Source organism: Euprymna scolopes, chromosome 22, assembly GCF_053919585.1.
Source record: "Euprymna scolopes isolate OS-2025 chromosome 22, ASM5391958v1, whole genome shotgun sequence".
In the NCBI taxonomy this organism is placed as follows: Eukaryota; Metazoa; Mollusca; class Cephalopoda; order Sepiida; family Sepiolidae; genus Euprymna; species Euprymna scolopes.
Window position 1 is genome coordinate 92,186,936 of NC_136503.1, and position 27,860 is coordinate 92,214,795.

At 31.7% G+C, this 27,860-nt stretch overlaps 1 protein-coding gene across 1 annotated transcript in view; it reads right to left on the reverse strand.

Annotated features, from left to right (window-relative positions):
* LOC145243541 (polyribonucleotide nucleotidyltransferase 1, mitochondrial-like) overlaps positions 1-27,860 on the reverse strand; it is a 1,193,685-nt gene that overhangs the window by 1,150,522 nt on the left and 15,303 nt on the right. The window contains exons 2-4 of the mRNA XM_080106520.1: positions 26,297-26,356; positions 21,379-21,453; positions 3,989-4,094 (exon numbers count right to left, since the gene is read on the reverse strand). Coding sequence (XP_079962646.1) covers positions 3,989-3,995 — 7 coding nt within the window. The 5' untranslated portion in view covers positions 3,996-4,094; positions 21,379-21,453; positions 26,297-26,356. The remainder of the gene's footprint in view (positions 1-3,988; positions 4,095-21,378; positions 21,454-26,296; positions 26,357-27,860) is intronic.

Genomic DNA, 27,860 nt, shown 5'->3' on the forward strand with positions numbered 1-27,860 from the left:
AATTCTTGTGTTATTACGAAACAAAAAAAAGAAAACAAGGTTTTTTTTTGGGGGGGGGGGGGCTGAAAACGAATATCAAATTTAAATTTGGGGCAGATAAGTACTTTTTATGATACAAAGACATTACTTTTTCAAAAAGTGGGGGATCACTTTCCTATATAAATTTTAAGTAAACTTAACACCCACTTTCTGGCTACTCAGTAATTTCTTCATATCATGAAAAACATATTTACACTACGTTTACGCTTCGCACGAATGCATAAACGAAGGTTGTTAAATGCGCACTCGCGTACCAAACTGCCTTCTAGCATCTAATCTTTGGCAAACAATTTAAAATTAGATGAAAAACAAGTAGTTTTCCAGATATTAAGCAATGTAATTCCATGTGGTGGCCATTTCTGTGCGGTTGCGCGTACAGAAATGGCCACCACTGATAACATATAGACTTACCTTGCTTAATATCTGGAAAACTACTTGTTTGCGGCAAAAATATGCATGCTTGAGTGTATAGAAATGGTTACCAAGGAATGACACGTATGTGTATACAGATTTTTCTTTATTTCTGTTTTTCAATTTCCTCATGTCTTTATTGAAAGATAAAAGTAGAAAAAAAAAAACCTTTTAGCCAATAAACAAAACTAGGTAGCCAGAAAGCGAGTTCTCAATTCAAGTGAAATTTACATGGAAAAGTGATCACTCACTTTTTGTAAAAGTAATTTCTTCATATCATGCAAACTACTTATCTGCCCAAAATTTATATGTGATACATTTTTAGCACCTCCAAAAATTCATAAAAGTCGTAATTTTTAAGTTTTTGGGGGAGGTGGAAAGATACTTAACATTGACGGAAATTTTTTTGTTTGTTTATTTATTTGTTGGTTTAAAAGTCCTTTGAGGGCACTTCTGCAGTATGCAGACGGCGGCTATTGTTAGGGAGTGATAACTAATTTCTTCTTGGTCAAATAACGCAGCAAATAAGTAACCAACATGACTTTTTTTCCCCCCAGAATACAAAAATATTTGAAAATCAAAATATTATTCTATAAAAATGTATCAATATATAATTGTAAAAATATTTATTTAAAAGTCTACATAAGAAAACATAATTCTAATAAAACAATTTTGTAATTAAATCAACATTGGATAAAAATAGCTTCTTTTTTTTTTCTTTTTTGAACAAATAAGTAATTTAAATGAAACGTTTCTCTGAATTAAAGCAACTTTGAAGGGTCAATGATTTAAATGTTTTTGGATCGAGAAGCACCACCTGGTAACAGTTTAGTGAAATGCACCAAAAAAGATAACCACCGTCTGCATACTGCAGAAGTGCCTTGTTGTTTCGTGAACACAAAAAATGTTAAAATTAACCTTTCTAAATAAAATATTTGTTTTATTATTTAATAATACAAAAAGTGTTTTTTTTTTTATCTTTTTTTGCTCAACACACACCTCCAAACACCCGAGCAAAGCTGGGCACTCAGGCTAATTCAAACTACAAACGATTTTTTCCAGATATCATGTTTTTAAATTGTCGTACACAAGATAAAACAACAATTATTAATTTTCCATACTCATCATGTTGAAATCTTTTTTTTTAACAAAAATATGTATGGTCAAATATATTTCAGTCACCCAGAACTATTAAAATTGACATATCTCCTGGCTAGTTATCAAATTTCATTAAAAAAAATTCTTAATACAAACACGGTATGGACATTTACAGATCGGGGGGGGGGGGTCATTACAAAATCTTACCAAAAACGACATTTGTCAAGTGACTATTTTAGCAGAAGCCTTGAAATCTGTGATCATCCAAAGCGTTTTATTGTCCATGTGTATTTGCTAGTTTAAGGAATTTGGTAAATTTCTATCAAATATTTATTAAAAATATGCATAATATAGAGCCCCTTCACTTCAATGAACTTGTTAAAATGAAACCTGTAGTTGAACACTAGAATGCTAAATTGCATTAAAAAAAAATAAGAGACACGTCTGATCTCTATCATTCATTATGATCCCAAGATTGAGTTAATAGCAAGTGACGCCAGTTTTTATGGCATCGGAACCTGCATTTTATACAAGCAACCAGATGGAACAAGGAAAGCCATTGCACGTCTATCACTATCGTCTGCAGAAAAGCAATACTCGCAGATCGAGAAGGAGGCAATGGGCATAATTTTTGCTTTGGCAAAGTTCTACAGATTCCTCCATGACAGGCAGTTTACATTACAGACCAATCACAAACCCTTGTTGTCAATATTTGGGTAAAAAAGTCTACCAGTATAAAGCAGCAACAGACTTCTATGTTGGGTACGATACTATTGAACTACAATAATTGAGTACCTGTCTTTAAAACATATCTATCATGGTTATCCTAACTTGTTGCGAAGAACACTGAAGTAGTTAAGGATTCAATCATCGCAACATTAAGAACGAATTGTGAAATAAAGAATATGATCACAAATACTATAAGAGAGCTCCCCGTCACACTTGCAGGCATAAAAAGGGAAGCTCTGAAGAATGGCTTTAATCAGACCACAAAGAATAAAATCTAGAATAAAGATTCTAATGTGCCAGAAGTTTTTTTTTCACTTTGTGACAATGTCCTTTTATATGATACTGAGCAATCTGCATAAAAAACTCCTGCGGCATTTTCATATGGGACATCTGCAGAAAAATGCACTAAAAGCCTCATTCGCTGTTGCATTCATTGACAAAACATAGCAGACATGATTGATGCATGTAAAGGATTTGCACTCACAGCAAAAGTACCAACAACTATGTGCAAACCGTGGCCAAAAACGAACGAATTGTGGCAAAGGATTTACGTACCCTGCAGGTTCTTCGTTGAATGACTAGTACTATTTCATTGTAGGGCAACAGCCACACTAAATGACCGGAAGTTCTGAAATGTAAAAGACTTACCACAAGTTGCATGATAGGGTTCCTAAACACACTATTTGCATGCTTTGGCATAGTTGATTGTGTAGGTACTGATAATGGGATGCAGTTCATATCTAGTGAATTTAAGCAATTCTGCAATACGTATCAGGTGAAATACAACACCACAGTACCATCTAAGGTCAAATGGTCATGTTAATAGGCCCATACCTTGAAGAGGGCTTTGAGAAAGGTACAAGGCAGACTAACAGATTGAGTACAACAGTTTCTGCAGGTGTACAGAATAATGCTTAACCCAAATACACCTATAGGACGCTCAGCCGCAGAAAATATCTTTGTAAGGAAAATAAGATTAATGTTTGACAAACTCATTTCAAGGCAAGCAAAATTAAAAAAGACAGTCACCCTTCTTAAAAGATGTTACGTCTGCTGTGAAAAAAATGTTATTCAAAGTTTACAAGAATAACAATGTTTTGGAAAGTGAGCATAGTGAAACAAAAAGTTACATTAAAAAGTTAGTTTACATTTTCTGAGGTCCCAAGAACATACATAAGCATCATCTAAATCAATTAAGAAAATGACTCAAATGTTTCACCACCACAAAATTTGTGAAGAGCTAATTGATATATTTAAGAATTTTGGCCTCAATGCACCTCAGGCTTCTGGGGTAAGACGTTCCAACAGGAAAAGGAAGTTTACTGATCCCTTAAAAGGAAAAAGTATTAAACAGTTCTTTGAGGAGAGGTGTTACCTACCCATTGATGGACTCTTCCAAATACTTTATTAATCGAAAGCCAAGTACTTTTGAGGATATGGGACTCTACCTTTGTCTGACTTTTCTCTGTATCTTGTTTCAATATATCGTTTAAAACTTATACTATATTCCAAGTTGTCTTTCATGGTTCCAATCTGGGCTCACATCAATTAGTTTATTAAATAAAAAAAATTTTTTAAATTTACATTTATTCATTTAGATGATATATTTTTTTTTTTAATTCATATCCATAAACATTTAATTTTATACTTAAGAAAATGTTTATAAATATCAGTTTATTAAATGAAAAAACTTTTCAGAGTATTTCCTTACCAATCATCCGGCTTGTAAGAATTTCTTTTTCTGAGGTTCCAATTTCTCTTCGTAAATAATTGGTAGGGATCCGTCCAGCAGCAGCTGCCTTTTGTCTATAATCCACCTGAGAAAAATATGGTGTAACAAATAAAGAGAACAAAAGAGATAATTCGAAATGAGTTTTCATGGGACCAAGAAAATCTAGATGTTTTTTTTTTTTTTTTTTTTTTTACATAGACGTCACCACTTATCAAGGCCGATAGGCCACTCAAGGATAAGGGTTAAAGAGTGTAGAGTAGTCAAAAGTACAATATAGTAATCGATAGTAATGGAAGTTCGGTAAATTTGTTAACCTAGGTGGAACGGCTCATCAGAAACTTGTTCACGTTGGACTTGAAAACAACCATATTATAGAAAGCTAGAAAGCAGGAAAATGGAAGACAATTCCACAGGCGTGCAGTTCTAAGGAAGAAACTTTGATCATGGAATCTATGTTTAGGTTTAGGTACAGATAAAGAGTGGGGAAAATTAATGATAATGTTTTCAGCTAGTCTAGAGTTTCTTGTGAAAGTTTGGTGAGGGGGGACCATAGATTGAAGCTCAGTCGAACACTTTCCATGAAAATAACGATAAAGCAGAGACAAACTCGCAACATCTCTTCTGTGAGACAGAGGTTGCAGCGAAGAGAAAAGGACATCTCCCACCAAGCTCCGAAGTCTATTTTGAACTCTATCAAGGCAGGACAAGTCTTTTCTAGCAGCTCTTGTCCATATGTGGCAACAGTACTCCATCCTTGGACGTATTTGGCTCTTATATAGATAGAGAATTGCATCAGCAGTGAGATATCTACTGGATCGATAGAAGGATCCGACCATTTTTCCAGCGGCCTTGGCAACAGATTTGATGTACGTATTCCATTTAAGATCAGGAGTAAAGGTCAAGCCTAGAAGCCTGTCAAAACTTGAGGCCTCCCCAAGACGAGAGCCATTCATTTCAATTGATGCCAGATGGGGATCAGAACGTTGATGATGTAAAGATAGAAGCTTGGTTTTAGATGCATTAAAAGTAACTAGCCACTCCTTTCCCCATTGTACAACGTGATCAAGATCAGAGGAGAGAGAATCGGAGAGAACTTGGTCGTTTACTGTCTTAGATGTGCTACCATAGATGGTAGTGTCATCAGCAAAAATGTCTACGAATGATGTAAGGATGTGATTTGGAAGACATTAATGTAGATCAGGAAAAGAGTTGGGCCCAGGATCGACCCCTGAGGGACTCCAGCATTTATACTATGAGCTTCTGATTTTTGCCCATCAACTACTACTCTTATGAACCTATCAGAGAGAAATGATTTAATAATTGAGAAGACATTTCCAGCAATACCATAGCTGGAGATCTTGTGAAGTAAACCTTTATGCCATATCCTATCAAAGGCCTTTGATATGTCAAGAGCAATTGCCCTAGAAAGGTTGCCTCTGTCGAGAGATTCGCTAATCCTATGAGATATAACTGTAAGCACATCTGCTTTAGATCTAGCAGAACGGAAACCATATTGTGTGTCACTAAGAAGGTTATTTTTGCTGAGATGGTTGATTACTTCTCTATTTAACACATGTTGATGTTGTAGAAACAGTAGCTGATCTAGCTATAAGAGTGGAGGAATAAATATTAAAGGAAGAAGGGTAAGACTGCAGGACCCTTAGATTTTGTTGCAGAAATGTTGTAGACTACAGGTGAAACAGTCATTGAGATGATTAAAGACAAATCAGATCATTTAGGTTTCTTTCTGAACGACTAAAACCTTAGTCCAAGTGTTAAGTGTTACAAGGATAAAGAAAGAGCTTTAGATAGAAGAAATTATAGAGTGAAAATCCTGAAAGTGTTTAAGAGAATAACTGAGTAACAAACAGATATAAAATACAATTTTGACAGCCATTTGAAGGCCATGACAAAATATCACTGATGCTATATTCATCCAGAAACAAATGCAAGCAAAATGTCTTGGAAAAAAGAATGTGTATTTTGCTTTTGTAGATTTTGAGAAAGTTTTTGGCAAGGTGACTTTAGAAGTTTGGCAGAGATGAGAAAGTGCATTAGATTCTGAGGAACTATGAAGGGAGACCGTTTGGAATTGAAGTTGTTTGTGACAGCACTCTTGTTCTCCCCCCCCCAAACACATTAAACACATGCACAAATTATGTATAAAGTTATCTCATTAGTTAAGAATTTAAACATTGCATATGAGACATTTAATTCTGTCAAACCATTTAAAAAAAAAAAATTAAGAATAATAGTAATGAATCAAATGATGTAAGGGAAATAAATCTTTATAGGAGTTACCTCCCTTATATTATTTGATCAATTCAACATCTTTCCACATTTAGTGTCTTCATTTTGTGATCACTTTACATGCTTTTGTGCAAGTATGTTTTTTTACCTATAAGCGACTTACACATTGTTTTATTTTGTTTCTCCCTTATCTTATCTTACTTTTCTTCCAAATTAATTTTAAAATGTCGAATCAATAAAGCACAAGCAACAACTAGTAATAGTGTGCTTGAACACACAGTTGGTTTGTTGTACAATTTATTTAACCAAAACAAAAGTCTAGAAAGGATACATTCTATTTAACCCAGTTAGTTACTCTAATAACTCTGGTTAGAATAAATCTGGAAATAATGCAACAAAGAGTTCATATCACACTCAAAGCTTTAAATTATGGCTTTTGTACTGGATACACTTTTGTGTTATACTGAATATGATTGGGGTGAGAAAGAATCCAAATTCTCTCTCACCCCAAGTGTTTCATAGGTTAAAGAAATAGGGCAGCCTGAGAAAAAAGATGGTAAGACAAGGCAAATACATTGTTCAAAGCAGTTTAAGCTAATCTTAACCTGAGATCATGATTTTTGGTTTATGAGTCATCAACCCTACGTGTCATTTTGTGACATATAGTCATTTGATAAGTTTGGGAGTGGGGAGACATTCTTAGTCAATAAACAAAATAATTTGTATATAACAATACAGAAGCAAAAGACACAAACATCAGCAAACAAGGTTTTGGCTCCTTATTTTTCTTCCCATAAAAAAATCAATGTTTTATCAACCAACAAAATGTAGATTTTTCCATTGCTTTATTTACTGTAATTTGCAAACACAATTGAACTCAAATTTTGACAGCCATTTGAAGGTCAGTATTTTATGCACTCAAGATGAGAACATTGTTCTCATCTTAGTGCGAATTATCCGAATAATACGGATTGAGTGATTTTGAAATTTTAATGCACACAGGAGAGATTTTCTAATCTTACGGCTAAATGTGATTTTTTTTAAAACTTTTGTGTATATGAGGGGCATAAACCCGAATTTGTATAATTTGTGATTGATTATTTGCATGCGACAATGTCAATAGTACATTAGTAAAGTTTTCAGCTGATGTGTAACGTTTATATTTTGAGTTTTCCATTTACAATAATTGAAATGCCTTCATGATCAATCTTCAGTTTTGATATGACTTATGATTTTTAAAGCTTATGGCATTTTTTGTTTCAACTGGTCAATGTGTTATCAAGTATTTAGTTTAATGGCCAATGGCTAGCATGTTTTTTGTTTTGGAAAACTTGAAGCCATTTGCATTTGTCCAATATGTTATAGGAACTCTAGAATTGAACACGAATAACTTCTGCCTAAAGAGACCCTACACTACTATATAGTTAATTAATAAGATGTCCTTTTGCAAAGCAACATGCAAATTAGTTAATACATTGACCACAAACACAATCATTATATTAGAATACTATTGTTCTAAGAGCTATATCAGTGTTTCCTAACCTGTGTGTTGCAATGGCAAATGGGGTTACAACACCAATACCACAGGATTACCAATTTATTTTGAGCCATATTTGAATCTCAGTCCTCATTTTTTTAATGAGTGATTTTTCTGACAAAAGGAGAAAAAAAAAAAAAAAAAAAAAAGCTGTATTCTAGGTTAACAGTATTTTGCGTGAACAGTTGCCAGAGATGTCGGAAATTTTCTGCTTTGATATCTTTGTGGCCATGTCACTAGTAAGGTTGCTGGAGGTAAACATTTTATCTGGGCTGATGTTATCCGCCTGATAGTCAAAGATCCAAACCTTAGTTTAACCACTAAGAAGGCTGTCCTATCAGCAGGTGCAAAGTACTGGGGCTGCTGTATTGCTATTTGGTGAATGGATTCTGGACCATGCAGTAGCTTTTGGTGGGATTTCTCAATGCCATATTAGTGGGTAATTGTTACGGGTTTACCTTTTCATGTGCTACAAAAAAATATATATTTTCTTTTTCTCTCTTACTTTCCCTCTCTCCCCTGCTCTAAGCAAGTCTGTTGACCTATTCTACAAATCAAAATCACGAAAAGTTTGCAGAAAAAACACGATTAAACCCAGATTTCGACTTCCAACATAGACCCCCACTACCATGTCTCCTTCAACATCAGAGGTCTACATTCCAACCTTCCAGAGGTTTAAACCCAATTACAGGAGACTAAACCAGACCTATTATTCCTAAATGAAACTGGCATTGGACCGACTATTTCCCTAGAAGAGTTTGAAATAAAGGATACTCAAACTTAACATTCAAATCTGACCCCCAAGGAGCATGGAATGTGCCTACATTAAAGATGGCTTTCCATGTGGTAGAGACATCTCCAGAGAAGATCCTAAATTACCCTATATGTGCTTCCAGGTTTCACTTGCTCACATGACTGCATTCATATTTGCCGTCTATCGCCCCCACAACAGCGGAGTTACTATCTTTAAGAGCATATCTGAGAAAATTGACCACATCCTATCTGCTCATCCTTCAGCTAACATTCACATCTGTGGAGATTTCAATGTTTACAAAGTGGAATGGTTAATACACTTAAACAAGACACGTGAACCAAAATAATCATATTTCACATCTTCGGTTGTCCAAATATTTTAAAAATTTGACTACTACCCATTTTTTTTTTTTAAATATTTATATGGTTGATGACAAAATAGCTCTAACTAAACAAGTAAGAAATTTTTTTTATAACCAGATTTTCAAGTAAAAAAAAAATTCAATCTGGAATAAAAACTGAACAAAAACAAAATGTCTGTTTACACCATGCTATTGCTGCTGATGATGATGCTATTGCTAATACTACATCAGTCTAGATTCAAATTCATAACGATTTTTTTCAGATATCATGTTTTTAAATTGCTACGTACCACTAGAGAAAACACTGTCCAATTATCTTTTTGCTGAATAAACATAGTAAAAAGATTGTTTTATTTAATAGTGGATGTCTGAAGAAAATTATTTTTTCAAAATTTTCCATACTTGTCATGTTGAATGGTCAAATGAATTTCGGACACTCAAAACTATTAAAAATGATATCTCTTCTGGCTAGTTTCCAAATTTCATGAAAAAATTCTTAACACAAACGCAGTACGAGCGTTTACAAAATCTTACCGAAAATGCTGTTTTATGCTGTTCACATTTTTATCACTTCATTTACTTAAAAAATATATAATGTAGATTATTATTTACTAATTCATTGAAAGTATACTCATTTCCGAACAAAACGATGGTATTTTGAAGAATTAAAACACTTTGGTTTGTAAAATATAACTATTTTAGCAGAAGCCCCTTGAAATCTGATTATCCAAAGCATTTTATTGTGTCCAGGTGTATTTAAGTCAAGTCTAGGTTAAGGTATTTGGTAAATTTCTACCAAATATTTATTAAAAATATGCATAATATAAAGCCCTTCTCCTCAATGAATTTGCTAAGATAAAACCTGTAGTTGGACACTAGAATGCTAAAGTGTATTCGAAAAAATAAGAGACACAGCTAATCTATCATTCATTATGATCTCAAGATTGAGTTAATAATAGTAAGTATCCCAAACCAAAATTTTATTTTCATTATATCTAAAAAAAAAAAAAAAAAAAAAGTTAATGTGGTCATATAGATTTTTATAAACCATAAACAAAAATACCAAATTTATTTTGGTAGCTCAATTAGCCATCAAGTTATGATCGTTCAAATTTTGTCAGAAAATTGAAAATTTGCTATCATGGTCCAGAAGCCAAATTTCATAGTATATAACTAAAAATGTAAGCTACTAACAAGTGAAAAATTCTTATAAATGTAATGTCATCTTGTGGTAAATGAAAATTAATACTAATGAAAGCAATAATTATTAGATGAAACCAATCTAAACACTAGGCAAAATCCTACTACCAACGGGAACAAAGTGCAAATATGACACGGAAATGCAACTTTGACTGTTCATATCAATAGCTAATGTATTGAATCTTCTTAGTATGATTCATAACACATTAGAGATCAAGATAATTTTTTCTTTTAATTATAAATTGATAAAACCACTCAATTGTGGATCATGTAAAAGCAATCGAACAGACAATTTGGTAAAAAGGGCAAAAAAGGGTTAAAAAAAAATGAGTCAGAAGTTTACGTTACTGAAATTGCTGTAAAAATGTAACCATTGGAGGTAGAAGCTTTGCAACTTTACTAATTTTTGGATGAGGAATTACAAAAAAATGTTTGCCTTGTTTCTAATAACAAAACTTTTTGCCACAGAAATATTTTTATTTTGGCGGATTTAAACTTACCAAAAAAGGACCAACAACAATAAGATTTAGAAATTTGTTATACAAAAAGTCACAAGTCATTTTTTTTCAAGCATTGAAAAACTTTCAACTTAAAAGACAAGCAAACAAGTAAGATATTTTATAGGCAGAGGTTTTACTACAATTCCTTTCCTTATTGATTTTCTCTCAGAATTCTTTCATAAGCTTCTGCTATGGTAGATATATCAAGAAAACTCCAAATCCTACCATCACTTGAAACTGGCATTACCTCAAAACCCCATCTGTAAATAATTGCTGACTCTACCTGTGCAATATCGTCTGACAAAGGCGATTGAAAAAAATCTTTTATACCTTTTGGTTTGCGATAAAAATTTTATTACAGAGCTGGATGCAGATATAACCTCAATGACTTGGCCAATGTAAAAGTTGGTGTCATAGTAGACAGCAACCCATTGTCTTTGATGCTCATAACTGAAGATATCCTGAGATGGTTCTTCATCACAACTGCAGGAGTTATCTGAATGTCCAGCAGATTCACTAAGGGACTTTTTTGTTGCTTTGGAGGTGGAAATGAATTAACTGGATTTCTTCTCAGTCAGAGAGAGCAGCTTCCAGTTGAACTTTATTTCCACTGGTGTTGCAAAAACACCTGATAGAACATATAGGTTTCTGAGGTACTTCTACAGTTTATCGCTGAAAATAGAGACGCCATTTTTTTGTGCATCTGTCATTAAAATCCGAGGGAGAAATCAGTATGTTAAACTATGACCGAAGCATGAAATAAATAACAAAAAAATTAAACTAGATAATGATTTTTCAGTGTCATTTAAATTAATTTGTTGTTGACCCTTTAAAGTTGCTTTAATTCAAAAAAAAGTTTCATTAAAATTATTTATTTGTTCAGAAAAAAAAAAAAAAACTATTTCATAAAAATCCAATGTTGCTTTCATTACAAAATTGTTTTATTAAAATTATATTTTCTTACGCAAACATTTCAATAAATGTTTTTACAATTATATTTGGATAAATTTTTATACAGTAAATGTTTTGGTTTTCAAATGGCGCTACCCCAGTTCAGACAATTATGAATATGTCTTTTTCATTTTCTGTTTTTAATAATAAAAATATATATATTTCATGAAAAACATTCCTGTTTTCATTAATTAAATCGAAACTTTTTCAATTAAATAATTACGGATATATGTTCTCTTTCACTTTATTTATATACTTTTTTTTCATTTCTCCCTCGGATTTTAACGACTGGTGCGCGATAAAAAAAATGGTGTCTCCATTTTCGGCAATAAAGTGTAGAAGTACCGTTTCCAGAGATTAAAAAAAAAAAAAAATTTTTACAGCGAAATTAATTTTTTCATTTACATGCCACATGCACATAACTTAATCATATTTTCAGTTATTATTTTTTAAGTAATGTACAGTGTAATTAAAAAATAATTTAACAAAATCTCCAAATTTATCAAAAACGCCTGATAGAACATAAACAAAAAAAATGCCCATTTTTACGTGAAATTAACTTTATTTACACATGACTTGTTGCACGTAATTTCAAACTTAGCTATATTTTGTTAATTTTCTTTTTTTTAACTAAAAATGTTTTTTGGGTTTAAAATCTACCCAGTTTAATTTTTAAAAGATAATTTAACAATGCTGAAGTGTATCCAACCAAAAGAAGATAAAGCATAGGCAAGTTTGAAAGAAGATATAAAAAATAAACAACTGACATTATTTTTTAAATTGTAAATTTTCGTTTCTTTTATTGATGTGCTTGTCGCACTAAAAATATTATTTTAAAACAATAACTGTCTATAACTTTTAAATAAACAAAAACAAATCATTAGTAAAACAAGTTGTTTGTTTTTGTTTTCGTTGGGGTGTGCGTGCAGCTCATTCACGCTGACAGTTGATTTTCATGATGATACTGATATGGTTACTTGGCATTAATTTGTAAATCTCGATGTGTAGGTACATTAACTTTTATTAGTGGCACTCCTTGATTTATGAGCGTAGTAATATGACACCAACAGATTATTAAAGAGGAGATATTTCTCTACAAAACGGTGCAATTTTCGGAATTTTTTCAATAGAATTTCTTTTATATTTCTTTCATTGATGTTTTCAAGTTGGATTTTTTTGTGAAAAACAACTTAAAAGAGTTTTAAGCTCACCATATTGATAAGTGACCCTTTTTCTTTAAAATGGTACTATTTTTTTTATACTTAGAGACTCACAATATCGTGTGCACCAAATTTGAAAAACACCATTTTTTTTGTATAAAAAATAAAGCCGCGTTCACCAACATTAGTGAAATAACTTGAAGTAACCTGGAAAAATACTAACAAGGACACAAAAAAAAATGAACTATATATCTATAAAGCAAAAAGATTAAATTTTATTTAAATCAAAACTTTATCAAAATAACCCAAAAAATAAACGCGATATCGCATAATATCCAAAGCGTTTTATCAGCCATGTGTATTGTTATGTTATATAAATGAATATATCCTAAGGTGGCCTATTATAGAGACAATCAAAGATAAAGTATTCCGTGAAAGGAATAAATAAATATATATACACCGTGCACAGTGGGCCCAGATCGCGAAACTTTGGAAATAAGATTGTGACACAGATTTTACTGACTTATGCGAACTAAAAAAGCTTATTACGTCAGAATAATCATTTACAACACTGTGAGTACTATCGGAGCATAAATAAAATGGTTTCCAGGCTATTTTTCCCATTTTGGGGTCCAAGAATATCCCCAACTTTAGTCGGATTTGGACCTTATAATTCACCCTCGTGCGTGCATTCCAAAATTCTCAATGACTATCCATTGTATTTTCTGAAATTTTGCATGGAGTTACACTTTTATAAGGGGAAATGTAACATTCTCAGATTTTTGAAAATTATTGATATGTATGTCTATTTAGTGGTTTTCCATGGTGCTGAACTCAAAAATGGATGTTTTACACCCGAAACTGCACTGTTTGCCCATTTTCAGTAAGTTCCGGGGTCCCTGAGAGGGCCTCAATAGGTCAAAATGCCCTAAATTGGTCGAACATGACACATTTGGGCCTGTAACTTTCGATCCATTCATTTTATTTTTCTGAAACTAATGGCTAAGATCAAAGAGAAAAAAGATCAAGAAAAGAGACAAAGCATTTCAACAAGCTGAACAAGGCATTGCAAATATGATTTACAATATACTAGGGAAACAATGAATAAAACGACTCTTACCAATACATGGGTCAGTGAAATCTATGCAGAACAATATCCATTTCATGGTAGACAATAGCATTGCATTAATTCAAAAGAATATCCTCTACAAGAGAATAATACCATCTTTTTGGGAGGTTGAACAGTCTAGCATGTGAACGAATAGTGTGATCAGTGGCACCACATTCTGTGCAATATTTCGGATGCTGGATTCATGCACTCAACTGACATATGACAGGATCAGATCGTTCTAATAACCTGCTCATCACATCTGTCAGCTGTGCAATAGGTGAGATTTTCCGAGACAAAAACTGGAGATAGTTCTGAATATGTTGTTGGCTTCTAAGCATTCCTCAAACATACCTCTAAGACAGTGACCGTCATTCAAACCAATCAACTCGACTGAGTGATGAAGTGTTCCATGCAAAGTTTGGTTGATCCTGATCCAAGGAAAATTGTCGATTATGTTGTATGTAGCTGTGTCACATAAGTCCTTGAGCTTGGTCAAGTCAACTTTCTGTGTAGACGACACAACAGACAGAATGGTGGAAAGTTGGCGATGCAGAAGGAGAATGTTTTCTTGATGTTTAATGGAGGAACGACCCGAGAGCAACTCTGATGGCACCGAGTACCTCCTCAAAGAAAAATCGTCTCCCCTGGTTACCATCTGTTGATGTCCCACCTTTTCCATTTGCTTTGTTGCATCGATCGAGGTAAAGTCCTGTGGCATGAAGAATCGCATCAAGTACTCTTTCTCTGGATTGCCGAATTGGTTCACCAAGTTGTCCAGATTTCTGGACCCAATTCTTGTAATCTATATGACATCGATACAGAACTTTCGAAAACCATGTGGTGACATTAATGTATGAATGGGTGACGCAGATGTTTGTTTGGTCCGAAGTGGTAAGTGGTTTTTTAGTAAGCCCTTGACGAACTTCAAAGTCTCCTGCTTCAGTAGGCACATCGCCCTCTTCATTAACCAACTGTTCATAAAGCTTCCACGTTTCCTCTGCAGACCTTTCAATTGGAAATCCTGCAGAAACTTTTTTGCGATCTGTCCAATCTTTCGTTTGACTGATACAAAGGATGCAATCAGCTCCACCTAAACTAGATATATGTCTCTTGAATTTGAGATCTTTTATTGAGTCATGAATGGTTACCTTTACATTAACAGCATTCTCCTCCTGATATTTCACACACACACCTTCTTTCAGCTCAGAGCGTGCCTTGTCTGTTGTGGGTATTACGAGATTCAGGAGATCCTCATCAGTTTCAGACTCCCTGATTAGAAACAATGGTCGAAGTGTGCAGCATGAATTTGGTGTATGGTTGATCCATCAATTTCAAGTCAAGAGCTGGAGGGTCTTGGCTCAATTATTCATTGCATTAAGAGTTTCAATCCACAAATATACTGCTTTTTAGAGAATTGAAAAAGATTGTACAGATGTCGAGATATGTGAATTAAAAGTTTGCAATAATGCCCTTTATTCTACACCTTCGAATTTTCAAATATGATTTCCTGAAAATGGCTACAAATGGAAATAAATCAACTTAAAAGCATGTTTTAATGGTAGAAATTGGCTAGGATGTAGCTAACAATATTGTTTAGAGGTTATATTGATTATTCTTTGAGTTTTCCTTTGTTTTTGTGGAAAATTTTTGTCTTTAAGGGGAAAATAGGGAGGAAATAATGCTATTTTTGTCAGATTTTAGAGAAAAATTCCCCAATTTCTCCTTTTTTACATTGCCTTAAGACCAATTATCCTCTTTATATGCTCCTCCCACTCTCCTAAAACAATAAGGAACATGTTAAATCTTTTTTTTTTGTCCCTTAGTGTAATTTTTGGGGATTTTTGCTGCGTTGAGTTATTGGAGCTCTGATTTTTTCATCCGAAACCTGTGACATTGGCTCTGAAATTGATCAGCAATAAACTAAAAAACGGCTAAGAGTCACATCATAAAACTGCCAGATTCTGAAAGTGTAAAGATTGTACTTTCAGAAAATACTATACTTTGATATGTGAGGAATAGTCGTTTTTGACTTATTTTGGATTGAAGGTCCCAGTTTAGTCAATTTCACCCCCCAGAAAAACAGCAATTTATATGCAAATTTTTCTCAAATTTCTCCATGAAATGCTGAATTTTTCATATACTCTAATCTTTTGAAAGCAATTATTCTTCTGGTATGATCCCTTCACAACCACAAACCCATAGAAAAAGAATAAACTGTCTTTTATAGCAATTTTTGGCCATTTTAGGGTATTTTCTTTTGCAAACGCTTGGATTTAGAGCAGCAATCTCTTGGTTACAGTGCACGCGTGAAAGTTTTCGCGATCTGGGCAACTTCAAAATATCATAAAACAACTTCTAGTTGAGCTCTGGACTTAATTTTTTTTGTTGTTTTTTAGGAAATTTAATGCAGATTTGGAATATGCTAATTGTGAACAAAAATGAGAGAATATTTTTTTGGCCTATTTCCACCTCTGGGCCCACTGTGCCGTGGTTTGAATACTGAAAGAGAAGTTTATTTACGTATTTACATAGAGACAAATAAAGTGTGTTAACGTTCAGGGAGAAGTCTGTTCAAAGAGTCCAGTGAATCTGGTGACTCGGTTCCTTATGTAGAATGTTCCCGGTTGGTTACCTATCTCTACATAACACCTCCCCCCCCAAGCCAATTTCTCCTTGGAGAATTTTGCTTAATACCGTTTTTAGGTCTGGGGTTTAGTTGGTTGTATCTGTACAGGTGGTGCCTTTGCTGCTAGCTGACACCCTCGACACTCTTACCATTTTTTCAATGTCCCGATCCATATTAGGCCAATATGTATATACGCACATCAAGGCCTTCATTCTGGACATGCCTGAATGACAGATATGGAATTCTTTTAACATTTTCTTTTGCAATGTGGTCAATATGACGATTGTCTGCATAAAATAAAGTCTGTGAGCAAATTGAACATTTTTTAGTCTTTCTTTGACTTTTAGCTGCAGCTGGTTTTTCATTCTTACAATGCTTTCTGCTGCCTAATTGATGTCATCTAGAGTCACTGGTAACTCTCGAATCGTGTTGCACAGCAGTTCAGCAGCTATCACTGTGTCCTCTAAAGGTTCTGCACACTTTTGAATCAATCTGGATAGTCCATCTGCTACTCCAATATTTTTTTTAATTATAATTCAACAGAATTATGCTCCATCGTTGAAGTCTGTTTGCAGTACCTTTTTTTTAGATCCAAAAATAGTCAACAAGGGCTTGTGGTCAGTCTGCAACATAAAAATCCTGTCATGAATAAATCTATGGAATTTTTTAATTGCATAAATTATTGCCAAACTTTCTTTTTCAATTTGGCAAAAGTGATCCGGAAGCAGGAGGTATTGGCTTCGTTGATCCGTCTTCCAGTCTATGGAGAAGTACTGCTCCTATACCGTAATCACTTGCATCTGATGCCACAATCAATTCCTTCTTGGATTGAAGTGTCCCAGTGCTAAATCAGATAGCAGACATTTCTTAATCTCTTCAAATGCACTTTGGCAATCCTTTGACCAAATCCACTTTCGTCCTTTTTTTAATAATTCGTTCAATGGTGCTCTCAACTTATGCATTTTGGGGATTATAGATAGCATAATATCGTGCTAAACCCAAAAAAGATTGTAACTGAGCAACATTGCTAGGTGTTGGCATCCTCTCAATGGCTTCTGTTCTGAGGATCCGATCTCCTACCTTTGGCTGTCAGTGATTTGACCCAGATATTTTATCTGTTTTAAAAAAAAATTCACATTTTTCAGCACTCAATTTGAAACCAAATACCTCAATTCTTTGGAAAACTGTTCTGATATGCTCCTTATGTTCCTGTACATTTCTACTCTGATCCAAATATGTGATTGCAAAACCTAAATTGGCCAGCATTGTGTCCATTATTTGCTGAAATTTGCTACTTTCAAACCAAAAGGGAGAAGAGTCCTAAATGGGTATTACAAATACTTCAAACATTCTCCACTGATTTTTACCTGAAGGTAAGCCTCAGATAAATCAATTTTGGAGAAAATTTTCTCTCCATTCAGCTTTGTAAAAATGTCTTCAGGGGATGGGAGTGGATAACTCTGATCCATAAGACAGTCACTGAGGCCTGTAGAAAAATCGGCACATACCCGAATCCTCTTATTTTTCTTTTTAACATATATAATGGGGTTTGCCCACTCAGAATAGTCAACTTTTTTGACTACACTATTTTCCTGCAGTCTCTGCAGTTCAATTTCAATATCTTCTTTTGAAGAAAAAGGCACGTTTCTTTTTTACTTAAAAACAGGTTTCACATTTTGCTTTAGTTCAAAATTCACTTCAGTCTTAGTACACATACCTAACGCCTCAGAAAAAAAAAAAGTGGGGAATTCACTTTTTAAGACTGTAAGAAAATCCTCGTTTGGAATTTTTCTTTTCAGCTACACTCACACTGTTACAAAATGAATTTATGGGTAGCTCCCATAAATCAAACAAAACGATCCAATCAATTTTGAAGAGCCAAAAATTTATACCTGGAACAACTGACATTTTTGTAGAAAAAGATTTTGATCCAAGGGATACATTGCAATTAAATTCACTCATGAATTTTAATCTCTCGCTGGATACTCCTTTGGCAATTTTAAATGTTTTTTCTAGTTTTGGACACCCATTCCTCTTCCAGGTCACTTCATCGATAATTGAAATATCACTACCCGTATCCAAAAGTAGTTTCACTATGTGACCATTTATTTTGGTATTAACAAATTTTCTTTTACCTCCTTGTCCCAGTTCTTTTAACAACACCACATTTACTTAAATTTTTGTCTTTGTTTATTCTGTTTAGTTCAGCACTGGGAGGCTCGGTGTCCGACTAAACCACATTTGGCACAAGGTTAGTCTTTAACAGGGTAATTTTTTCTTAAGTGTGAACCCACACAGCTCCAACATTCAAAACTTTTTCCTTTGTTGGAAAATGTTTTTTGTTTTACCATTAGGATGCGAGATGTAGTTTTTCCATCTATCCTTTTCACATTTATCAATTTCTGACATTCTTCTGTCACTTTTTGCAAGTTAATTTCTGGATCTTGCTCCATAATTGATAAAATCCTTGACCTTCGATGCTGTCAGTCCCTAAACAAATATATAACACTTAAACATGTCAACTGACAAATCTTTCAATTTAAATAGTTCACACTGGGTGTTGACTTTACCCGCATATGTGACAATATCATCAGTTTCTCCTTTTTGCATGTTCAAGCACTTATACCTTGTATGAAAAAGGCTGTCTCTTTCACCAAATATTGAGTAAAAAATTCAAACAGTTTCCAAAAAAGAAATATCTTCCGGTTTCTTTGGTAAAATCAAATTCGTAAATTTTATGTTTTCGTCCGTATCCAATTTCTGGAGCAGGAGTGTCATTCTTTCCTCATCCGACCATTTCTCACATCTTTTTGTAAAAATCATCTCAAACCTACAATAATAGGCAGGGAACGTATCACCTCGTTCTGGGTTATATTTGAACTCTGCTAGAGAGTTGGCTATACCTTCTGCCGAAAAAAATCTAGATGTGCCATCTTTAGATATTTGTGACAACAGTTTCACATAATAGATGATTCTCTGTAGTTTGCTGAATGACGAGTGATTCAAAACGTTTTTGCTGAATTAACATCCGTTTTTGAAATTCAATTTGAGCTTTTTGCTGAGCGATCAGGCTCTCAGTTAATGTTTTTGTCAACTCTTATTTGTTTGGAAGACATTTTCTTTTTTTTTTCTTTTTTTTTTAAATGCACAAATACAAAGTCAACATATATAAAATTTGATGTGCCCCTTCAGATCTAGTCACAAAAAAAAAAAAATTGTCAGCACTTGAGAAATGTTCGAAGAGAAAAAAAAAAATTCACTATACAAAATATTAATAGTTTACAAATTTTCAGAGATCCTTTTCGTCTTTTTCAAATACACGTAAACTTCTTTTAAGAATTTCTTTATGACAGAAAAACAATTTCCACGGTACAATTCGTTTTATCATATTAAACAAAACCAAAACACCTCCAAATCGCTTTTCAAAACAAGACAATATCACGTCAACTTTTTAGAAAATTCAAAGAAAAACGGCAATAAGAATATAAAAATTCTTTGTACTTGTATGAATTTAAATTTTGCACTCACCATGTGCTCATTTTTTTTTTTTTTTTTTTTACCGAGTTCATATCTTGTCTCTGTTGCCAATTTGATATGTCCTAAGGTGGCCAATCAAAGATAAAGTATTCCGTGAAAGGAATAAATAAATATACACTAGTTTGAATACTAGAAGAAAAGTTTATTTATGTATTTACATAGAGACAAATAAAGCGTGTTAACATTCAGGGAGAAGTCTCTGTTCAAAAAGTCTGGTAAATACGGTGACTGTTCCTTATGTAGAATGTTCCGGGTTGGTTACCTATCTCCACATAATGGTAAATAAGGTGACATTCGTAAGAAATGTGGAGAAAAAAAATTTTCCAAGAGATGCTGGACTGATACTGACTAAATTGAAGATTATCTCTTACAATGTGATTTTATTATTTTATTGAAGTATATAGTACATTACTAGTTGAGTATTTATTAGTACTTATTAATTTATCTCATTTTTGTTAGCTTTTTATTTAAAATACAATGTACACTGGTTAGGGTGTGTTCCGCAGGATATAAGCATTTAAATTTTAAAATAAAATATGTACATTATACATTTATAAGGCAAATTACAACGCAAAGATTTCATAAAATAAACAAACATTTGTTTGAAATCAATATTTCGACATAATGTCTCTCTCAGAATGTTTTTTTTTTTATTTTTACAACATAAGTATTTCATTTTAAGACTTAAACAATGCTTATGGAGAACACAACCTAACTATTTCATACCACGTACACCAACGTACTCTATCTTGGAAATTAAAAAAATATCACTGTTGGAAAAAAAAACGGATTTTTACTACCGAGTTCTTTTCATTTTAATATCATGGCAAGAAAAAATTCTGTGGAAAACTTACCACATGGAAATATTGATTTTAAACAAATGTTTGTTTATTTTACAAAATCTTTGTGCTATAATTTGATTTATAAACGTATAACATGCATATTTTATTTAACAATGAACAGAATTTTCATAGAAATATTAACTCATATTTGCTGAGTGTTGATTTTTCTGTTCAAAAAACTAATTATTTGCGCTTATCCAGAAAAATATCAGATTTATCAAAACATATTTGTTGATTCAATATATTTCTCATTCCATGGAATTTCTATGAGTCTTACTAGTTCATATTTAAATATGAATTTGGCACTTTAATCTAACTGTTAATGCAATAATTGGCCCAATTTATAAAGTTAATGAAAATTACTTATCCTAAAATACAAATATTGCATTTCCAAATGAATCAAAATTTTAAAAAGAAATGTTGCAAAAGTGACATTTGCATTATCTTATTCTGATCGCTAATTCATTTTTGTACACCTCACCACTTAATATTTATAAAAAATACTTCAGCCTTAAATAAAACAAAATATAAAGTTCTTACCGTCAAAGGTAGAAAACTAGATGTTGTTTGCTTTTCTTTACAAACTGCTGTTGCCAAAACGGCCGTGTCACCAAACTGAAATGTGAAGAATGTAATTAAATAAAAAGAATTTTAATTAAATAAAAAATGTAATTAAATAAAAAAATGTAAATAAAAAAAATGTAATTAAATAAAAAGACCAGTATAATAAACAATATCAGATTTTTATTGGCATAAAAAAAGTTTAAATCATTATTTTCCAGACTAAAAGCCTAATTAATGGGTTTATATATATTCATGATATAAAAGTTAAATTTTATAACTGCAAATATAAACTAAATATCGCAAGTTGAAATTGTAGGGAAATTTACTATATTTAGGTGTTTTCACATCTATCAGCTATTTTCAAGGATTAATTTTTTTTTAATATTTCTATATTCAATAAGTACATAAATGTTTATATTATTTGGAATCTTTGGACTACTGTTCTCATCTTGAGTGTCATTTTTCACAATCTTTTAGTTGATGTAACCTCCGGTCTTCTTAAGGTGTATCTTGTCAAACTCAGAAATTTCATGGGGGTAACATGCTCTTGTTCCATCAGCCATGACTAGATAGCGGTCCTAAGTAATTTGCAGTTGTATTTTTCAGTCGCCCACACTGAGGATTGAACATTCAGGAGAAGGTCACTTTTACAATTGATTTTTCCAAGTACTCTAATCACTGTGCAAAAATCCATGCCACAATGGTTAGAGTACTTGGAAAAATCAATTGTAAAAGTGATATTCAGTTGAAGGTTGAATTCTCAGTGTGGGCAATCGAAAAATACAATTGCGAATTACTTAGGACGTCTATCCAGTCATGGCTGATGAAACAAAGAGCATGTTAATTCCGTGAAGTAAACAAAGGGTTCTATTCAAAATTCCGTCTAAAGTCCCAAGTTTGACACCTGAAGAAGGTCAGATGTTACATCAACCGAAACATGAAAATAAAACTCATGAGAACATCTAAGCTACTTCCAAGTTATTTTCGATAATGGGTGATTTTTTTTTTTAATGTATTTCAAATTAGCTGTATGTAATACTATATGTTTTATAAGTCTATAAAGATAATTCTATTTTTTAAAAGTAAGTCTATATTCAATAAATCTAAATAATATGAATAACCAATCCTCATCTCAAAAATTCAGAAACTTAATGTTAATTTAAGTTCTTTGTTAATTGCAGTGGAACAGAAGGACTGCTGTCTTGTGTGTGTGTTTTTAATGATAGATTAAGAATACATACAGATGATAAAACACTTTGGATAATCTCAGATTCAAAGGGGATTCTGTTAAAATCATTACAAGAGGTGTGCAATAAGTAATGCCCCTGACCCATTTCCAGTTGTCTGATATAGCTGAAATTTTGTATGTGCAATCATTTATATCTCTACGGGTTATATGGCAAATTACAGCACTGAACTAATTCTGGTTTTTGTTTTACAGATGTTTGAACTGAGTCAGGTGTGAAATGGAACCTGTTGAATGTCGAGCAGTGATCCATTTTTTTGTATTTGAAAGGACGCACACAACAGGAGACTTTTGATGAAATGAAAGAAACTTATGGTGATAATGCCTCATCATATGACCTTGTAAAACGCTGGCATCGTGAATTCAAACATGGCCGGAAGTCTGTGGAAACAGTTCCCAGACATGGTCGCCCCCACCCCCCTTCTGCCATTGATGAGGCATCTGTCCATCAAGTTGAGGCTGCCATTTTGGAAGATCGGTGCATTACTATTCGCCAAATAGTCCAAGATGTCAAGATTAGTACAGGGTCTGTGGAAACTATCATTCATGACCATTTGCATATGCATAAGGTGTCTGCCAGATGGATTCCCAGGCTGCTCACACCATTCCAGAAGCGAAAACATGTCACTTGCTCGAGGATGAATTTGGAGATGTGCCAAGAAGATGAGTCAAAGTTTTTCAAAAGACTGATTACACAAGATGAAACCAGAGACCAAAGCCCAGTCAATACAGTGGAAGCACATGGACTCACCACCTCCAAAGAAGGCAAGGGTGCAGCCCTCCGCTGGCAAGGTCATACTCAGTCTTCTGGGACCAGGACGGAGTAGTGATGACAGATTTCCTGGCAAAGGGTACCACAATTACAGGAGCCTATTATGCTTCACTTTTGAGGAAATTAAGGGAAGCTATCAAAATCAAGAGGTGAGGCAAGATCAGCAAAGGTACCCTCCTCCTGCAGGACAACGCTCTGGTCCACAACTCGCATGTCGCCAGATCAGAAGCACAGGCATGTGGTTATGAAATCCCTCCCTCATCCTCCCTACTCTCCTGACCTTGCACCCTCTGAAATTGTTTTTGAAAGGAAAGCATTTTCCAAATGATGCAGCTTTGATTCCTGAAGTCACGTTGTGGTTGGAGGACCAACCTGAGGTGTTCTACAAAAACGGTCTCCAGAGCTGCAACAAAAGATGGGAGAAATGCATAACTCTGGGTGGTTCCTATGTAGAGAAAAACTAATAACTGTGTCAAGTTTCATTGCTCTACTGTTATGGGAAGTGAGTCAGGGGCATTACTTATTGCACGCCCCTCATATATTTTAAAAACCAAAGCACTTTAAATTCTTAAAATACCATCGTTTTGTTTGGAAATGAATATACTTTCAAATGAATTAATAAATAATAATGTACATTATATTTTTAAGAGTTTTTAGCCAATAAAGCGATAAAAATGTGACCATAAAACAGCGTTTTTAGTAAGGTTTTGTAAAGATTTGTAAATGCTGATACTGCATTTGTATAAAGAATTTGGTTATGAAATTTGGAAACTAACCAGAAGAGACGTCACTTTTAATAATTTGGGGTGTCCGAAATACTTTTAATGACTTGTTTTTTGTTGTGTTAAACAAGACTTCAACATGACGAGTATTGAAAATTTTGAAAAAAATTTTATTTGGACACCCACTGTTAGATAACTCATTCTTTTTTACTGTTTTTATCCATTAAAATGTATAAAAGTAATTTAAAATGACCATACCCAGAAAAAAAAAATGTATCTATTTGAGTTTGGATGGAAAACTCTGCAGAAATAGTAACAGCAGCAATATCACAGCTGTAAACAGCAGGTTTTGTTGAATTTTGTTCCAGAAAGGTTTTAAAAAATTGAAAATACGAATATAAAAATGTTCTTACATGTTTAGTTAGAGCTATTTTGTTATCAGAATATATAATTAAAGCAATCCCAACCGTTCTGGCATTATGGACTTTGTTCAACTTGCAATTTCTCACATGTTTCTGGTTAAATTTTAAAAATATTTATATGGTTGATAAGACAAGAAAATAAGCTTTCTAACTTGTGTGCACTTTTATTCATTGCATTAGTTTTTAACAACAAATTAAACAGTGTTTTGCTTTGAACAAATCGAAAATGTGAAATATGATTTTTCTGTTCATATGTACCCACCTACTTATTTTTATTGTTTTTTTTTTACAATTTTTTCATCAGATTATCAAATGGACACTAATCGACCAAATTATTAAAAAGTGAAAAAAAAAAAAAAAAAAAATCAATATTTAAATATTTGTAATGGGTGCTCTGTTTATAGTTAAGAAATAAAAAAAATGTCTTAAACTGGAAAGTTTCAAAACGAAATATGTCACTCAGTAGGAAAAGGACAGAAAACGTAATTGAAAATAAAAATGAAATTCATCCAAAATTAATGAACAATTTATAAGCTTTAGTAAAAAGGTTTTTTTATATTTAAATAGGTGAGCAAAAAATACTTGATACTTTTTCAAACGTCACATTTTTCTGTTAGAGTAATGTCACTTGTTTTAAATAAAATGTATTTTTGTGTGTTTGTCTTAATTCTTATAAAGTTTCACACTCATTTACCTAAGTTTACATATTTAAAAGTAAATGGATGGTCAAAATCTAAGCTATAACATTTTCAAAAACCAATAATTATGAAACTGTAAGTATGAGTGTCAAAGGCTCCCTTAATTCTACCTCTAACCCTAGATACAAGTGGCAAGATTTCTCTTAAAACTTTCTTTAGCCCTAACAATAACACTAAGACCAAGTGGCAAGCTCCCCACCAAACAAAATTCCTCTGTAAACTGCATATAAACATCTAAAAAAAACAAAAAAAAAAAACAGATCCTTCCTTAAAAATGCACATGATTTATATCCCATAAAAAAAATGGTTCACTGCCCTAAAACGCTAGAATGACCTAAAAATGGGTAATCATTTTATATTAACTTCTAAAATAATTTTGTTTATCTTTCATTAAAAGTTTTCCCAAGGTGTTTACACATAATTGCCTAAAATGGTAGAATCACATATTTAAACGTGTTAACGGAAGGAGTTAATCTATAATAATACCAAAGAAATATTGCAATATATTTCTTTTTAAATTGTTAATATTTAAATTTCAGTTTCTTGTACATAAAATGTATTACAATTCAACTTTTGAGTTCTAACTTCTTTTCTTTTAATAAATACATGGCATTTTTAAGGATTTGCAGCATATTTATGTGCATTTACTGCAAATTATTTGGAAAATATTAATTTCTGGAGATTTACAGTGCAAATTCTGATTCCTTGCACAAAAATACACTAATATAGCAAATTTCATTGTGTTTTAATGTAAAAAAAAAAAAAAAAAAAAGCCACAAAATGCATATCATCTTAAAGAGTGAAAAACATCTTCCTTAATTTTAATCAGATTTTAAAAATTTGCAAAGTTTTCTTCTTAGCTTATCAAACTATGTATACCATTGTTGACATATTTTAAGCTATTTCAGTTTTTTCATGTTGCATTGCTAATTAGAATTCTATTGCTTATATCAGTCTACAAAATTTTCAATAACATCTGATAATTATGGAAAGAAATCAGTTGTATGAACCGAGGATTAAAACTATTCACTTACCTGAGCAATAGCAGCACCATCAGCAAAACGAGCAAGTTTACTGTTGTAAATTTCAATTTGCTAAAATCAAACAAAAATAAGAGGTTTATGATATTCAAATTTATGATTTAAACATGTATTTTTTATATAACTTGCAAATTTTTTGAATATTAGGATATAAAACAAAAGAATTACAAATGAAAATTATGTAAACAAATAATAAGAAACTATAAAATAGCAATAAAAATTTATAATATCTTATTTTATAGCATCATGTAAAATATAATATATATATATACATACATATCCATACATATATACATACATATATATATATATACATACATATATATATACACATACATACATACATACATATATATATACACATACATACATACATACATATATATATACACATATATACATATATATATACACATACATACATATATACATACATACATACACATACATATATATACATACATACATACACATATATATATATACATACATATATATATATACATACATATATATATATATACATACATATATATATATATACATACATATATATATATATACATACATATATATATATATACATACATATATATATATATACATATATATATATATATATACATACATATATATATATACATATATATATACATATACATATATATATACATATACATATATATATATACATATACATATATATATATACATATACATATATATATACATATACATATATATATATACATATACATATATATATACATATACATATATATATATACATATACATATATATATACATATACATATATATATACATATACATATATATATATACATATACATATATATACATATATATATACATATACATATATATATATACATATACATATATACATATACATATATATATATACATATATATATATACATATACATATATATACATATACATATAATACATATATATATACATATACATATATATATATACATATATATATATACATATATACATATATATATACATATGTATATATATATGTATATATATACATATATATATACATATATATATATACATATATATATACATATATACATATATATATACATATATACATACATATATATATACATATATACATACATATATATATACATATATACATACATATATACATACATATATATATACATATATACATATATATATACATATACATATATACATATATATATACATATATACATATATATATATACATATATATATATACATATATATATATATATACATATATATATATATATATACATATACATACATATATATATATATACATATACACATATATACATATATACATATACATATATACATATATACATATATACATATATACATATATACATATACATATATACTATATATATTATACATATATATATACATATATACATATACATATATATATATACATATATATATATATACATATATATATACATATATACATATACATATATATACATACATATATATATA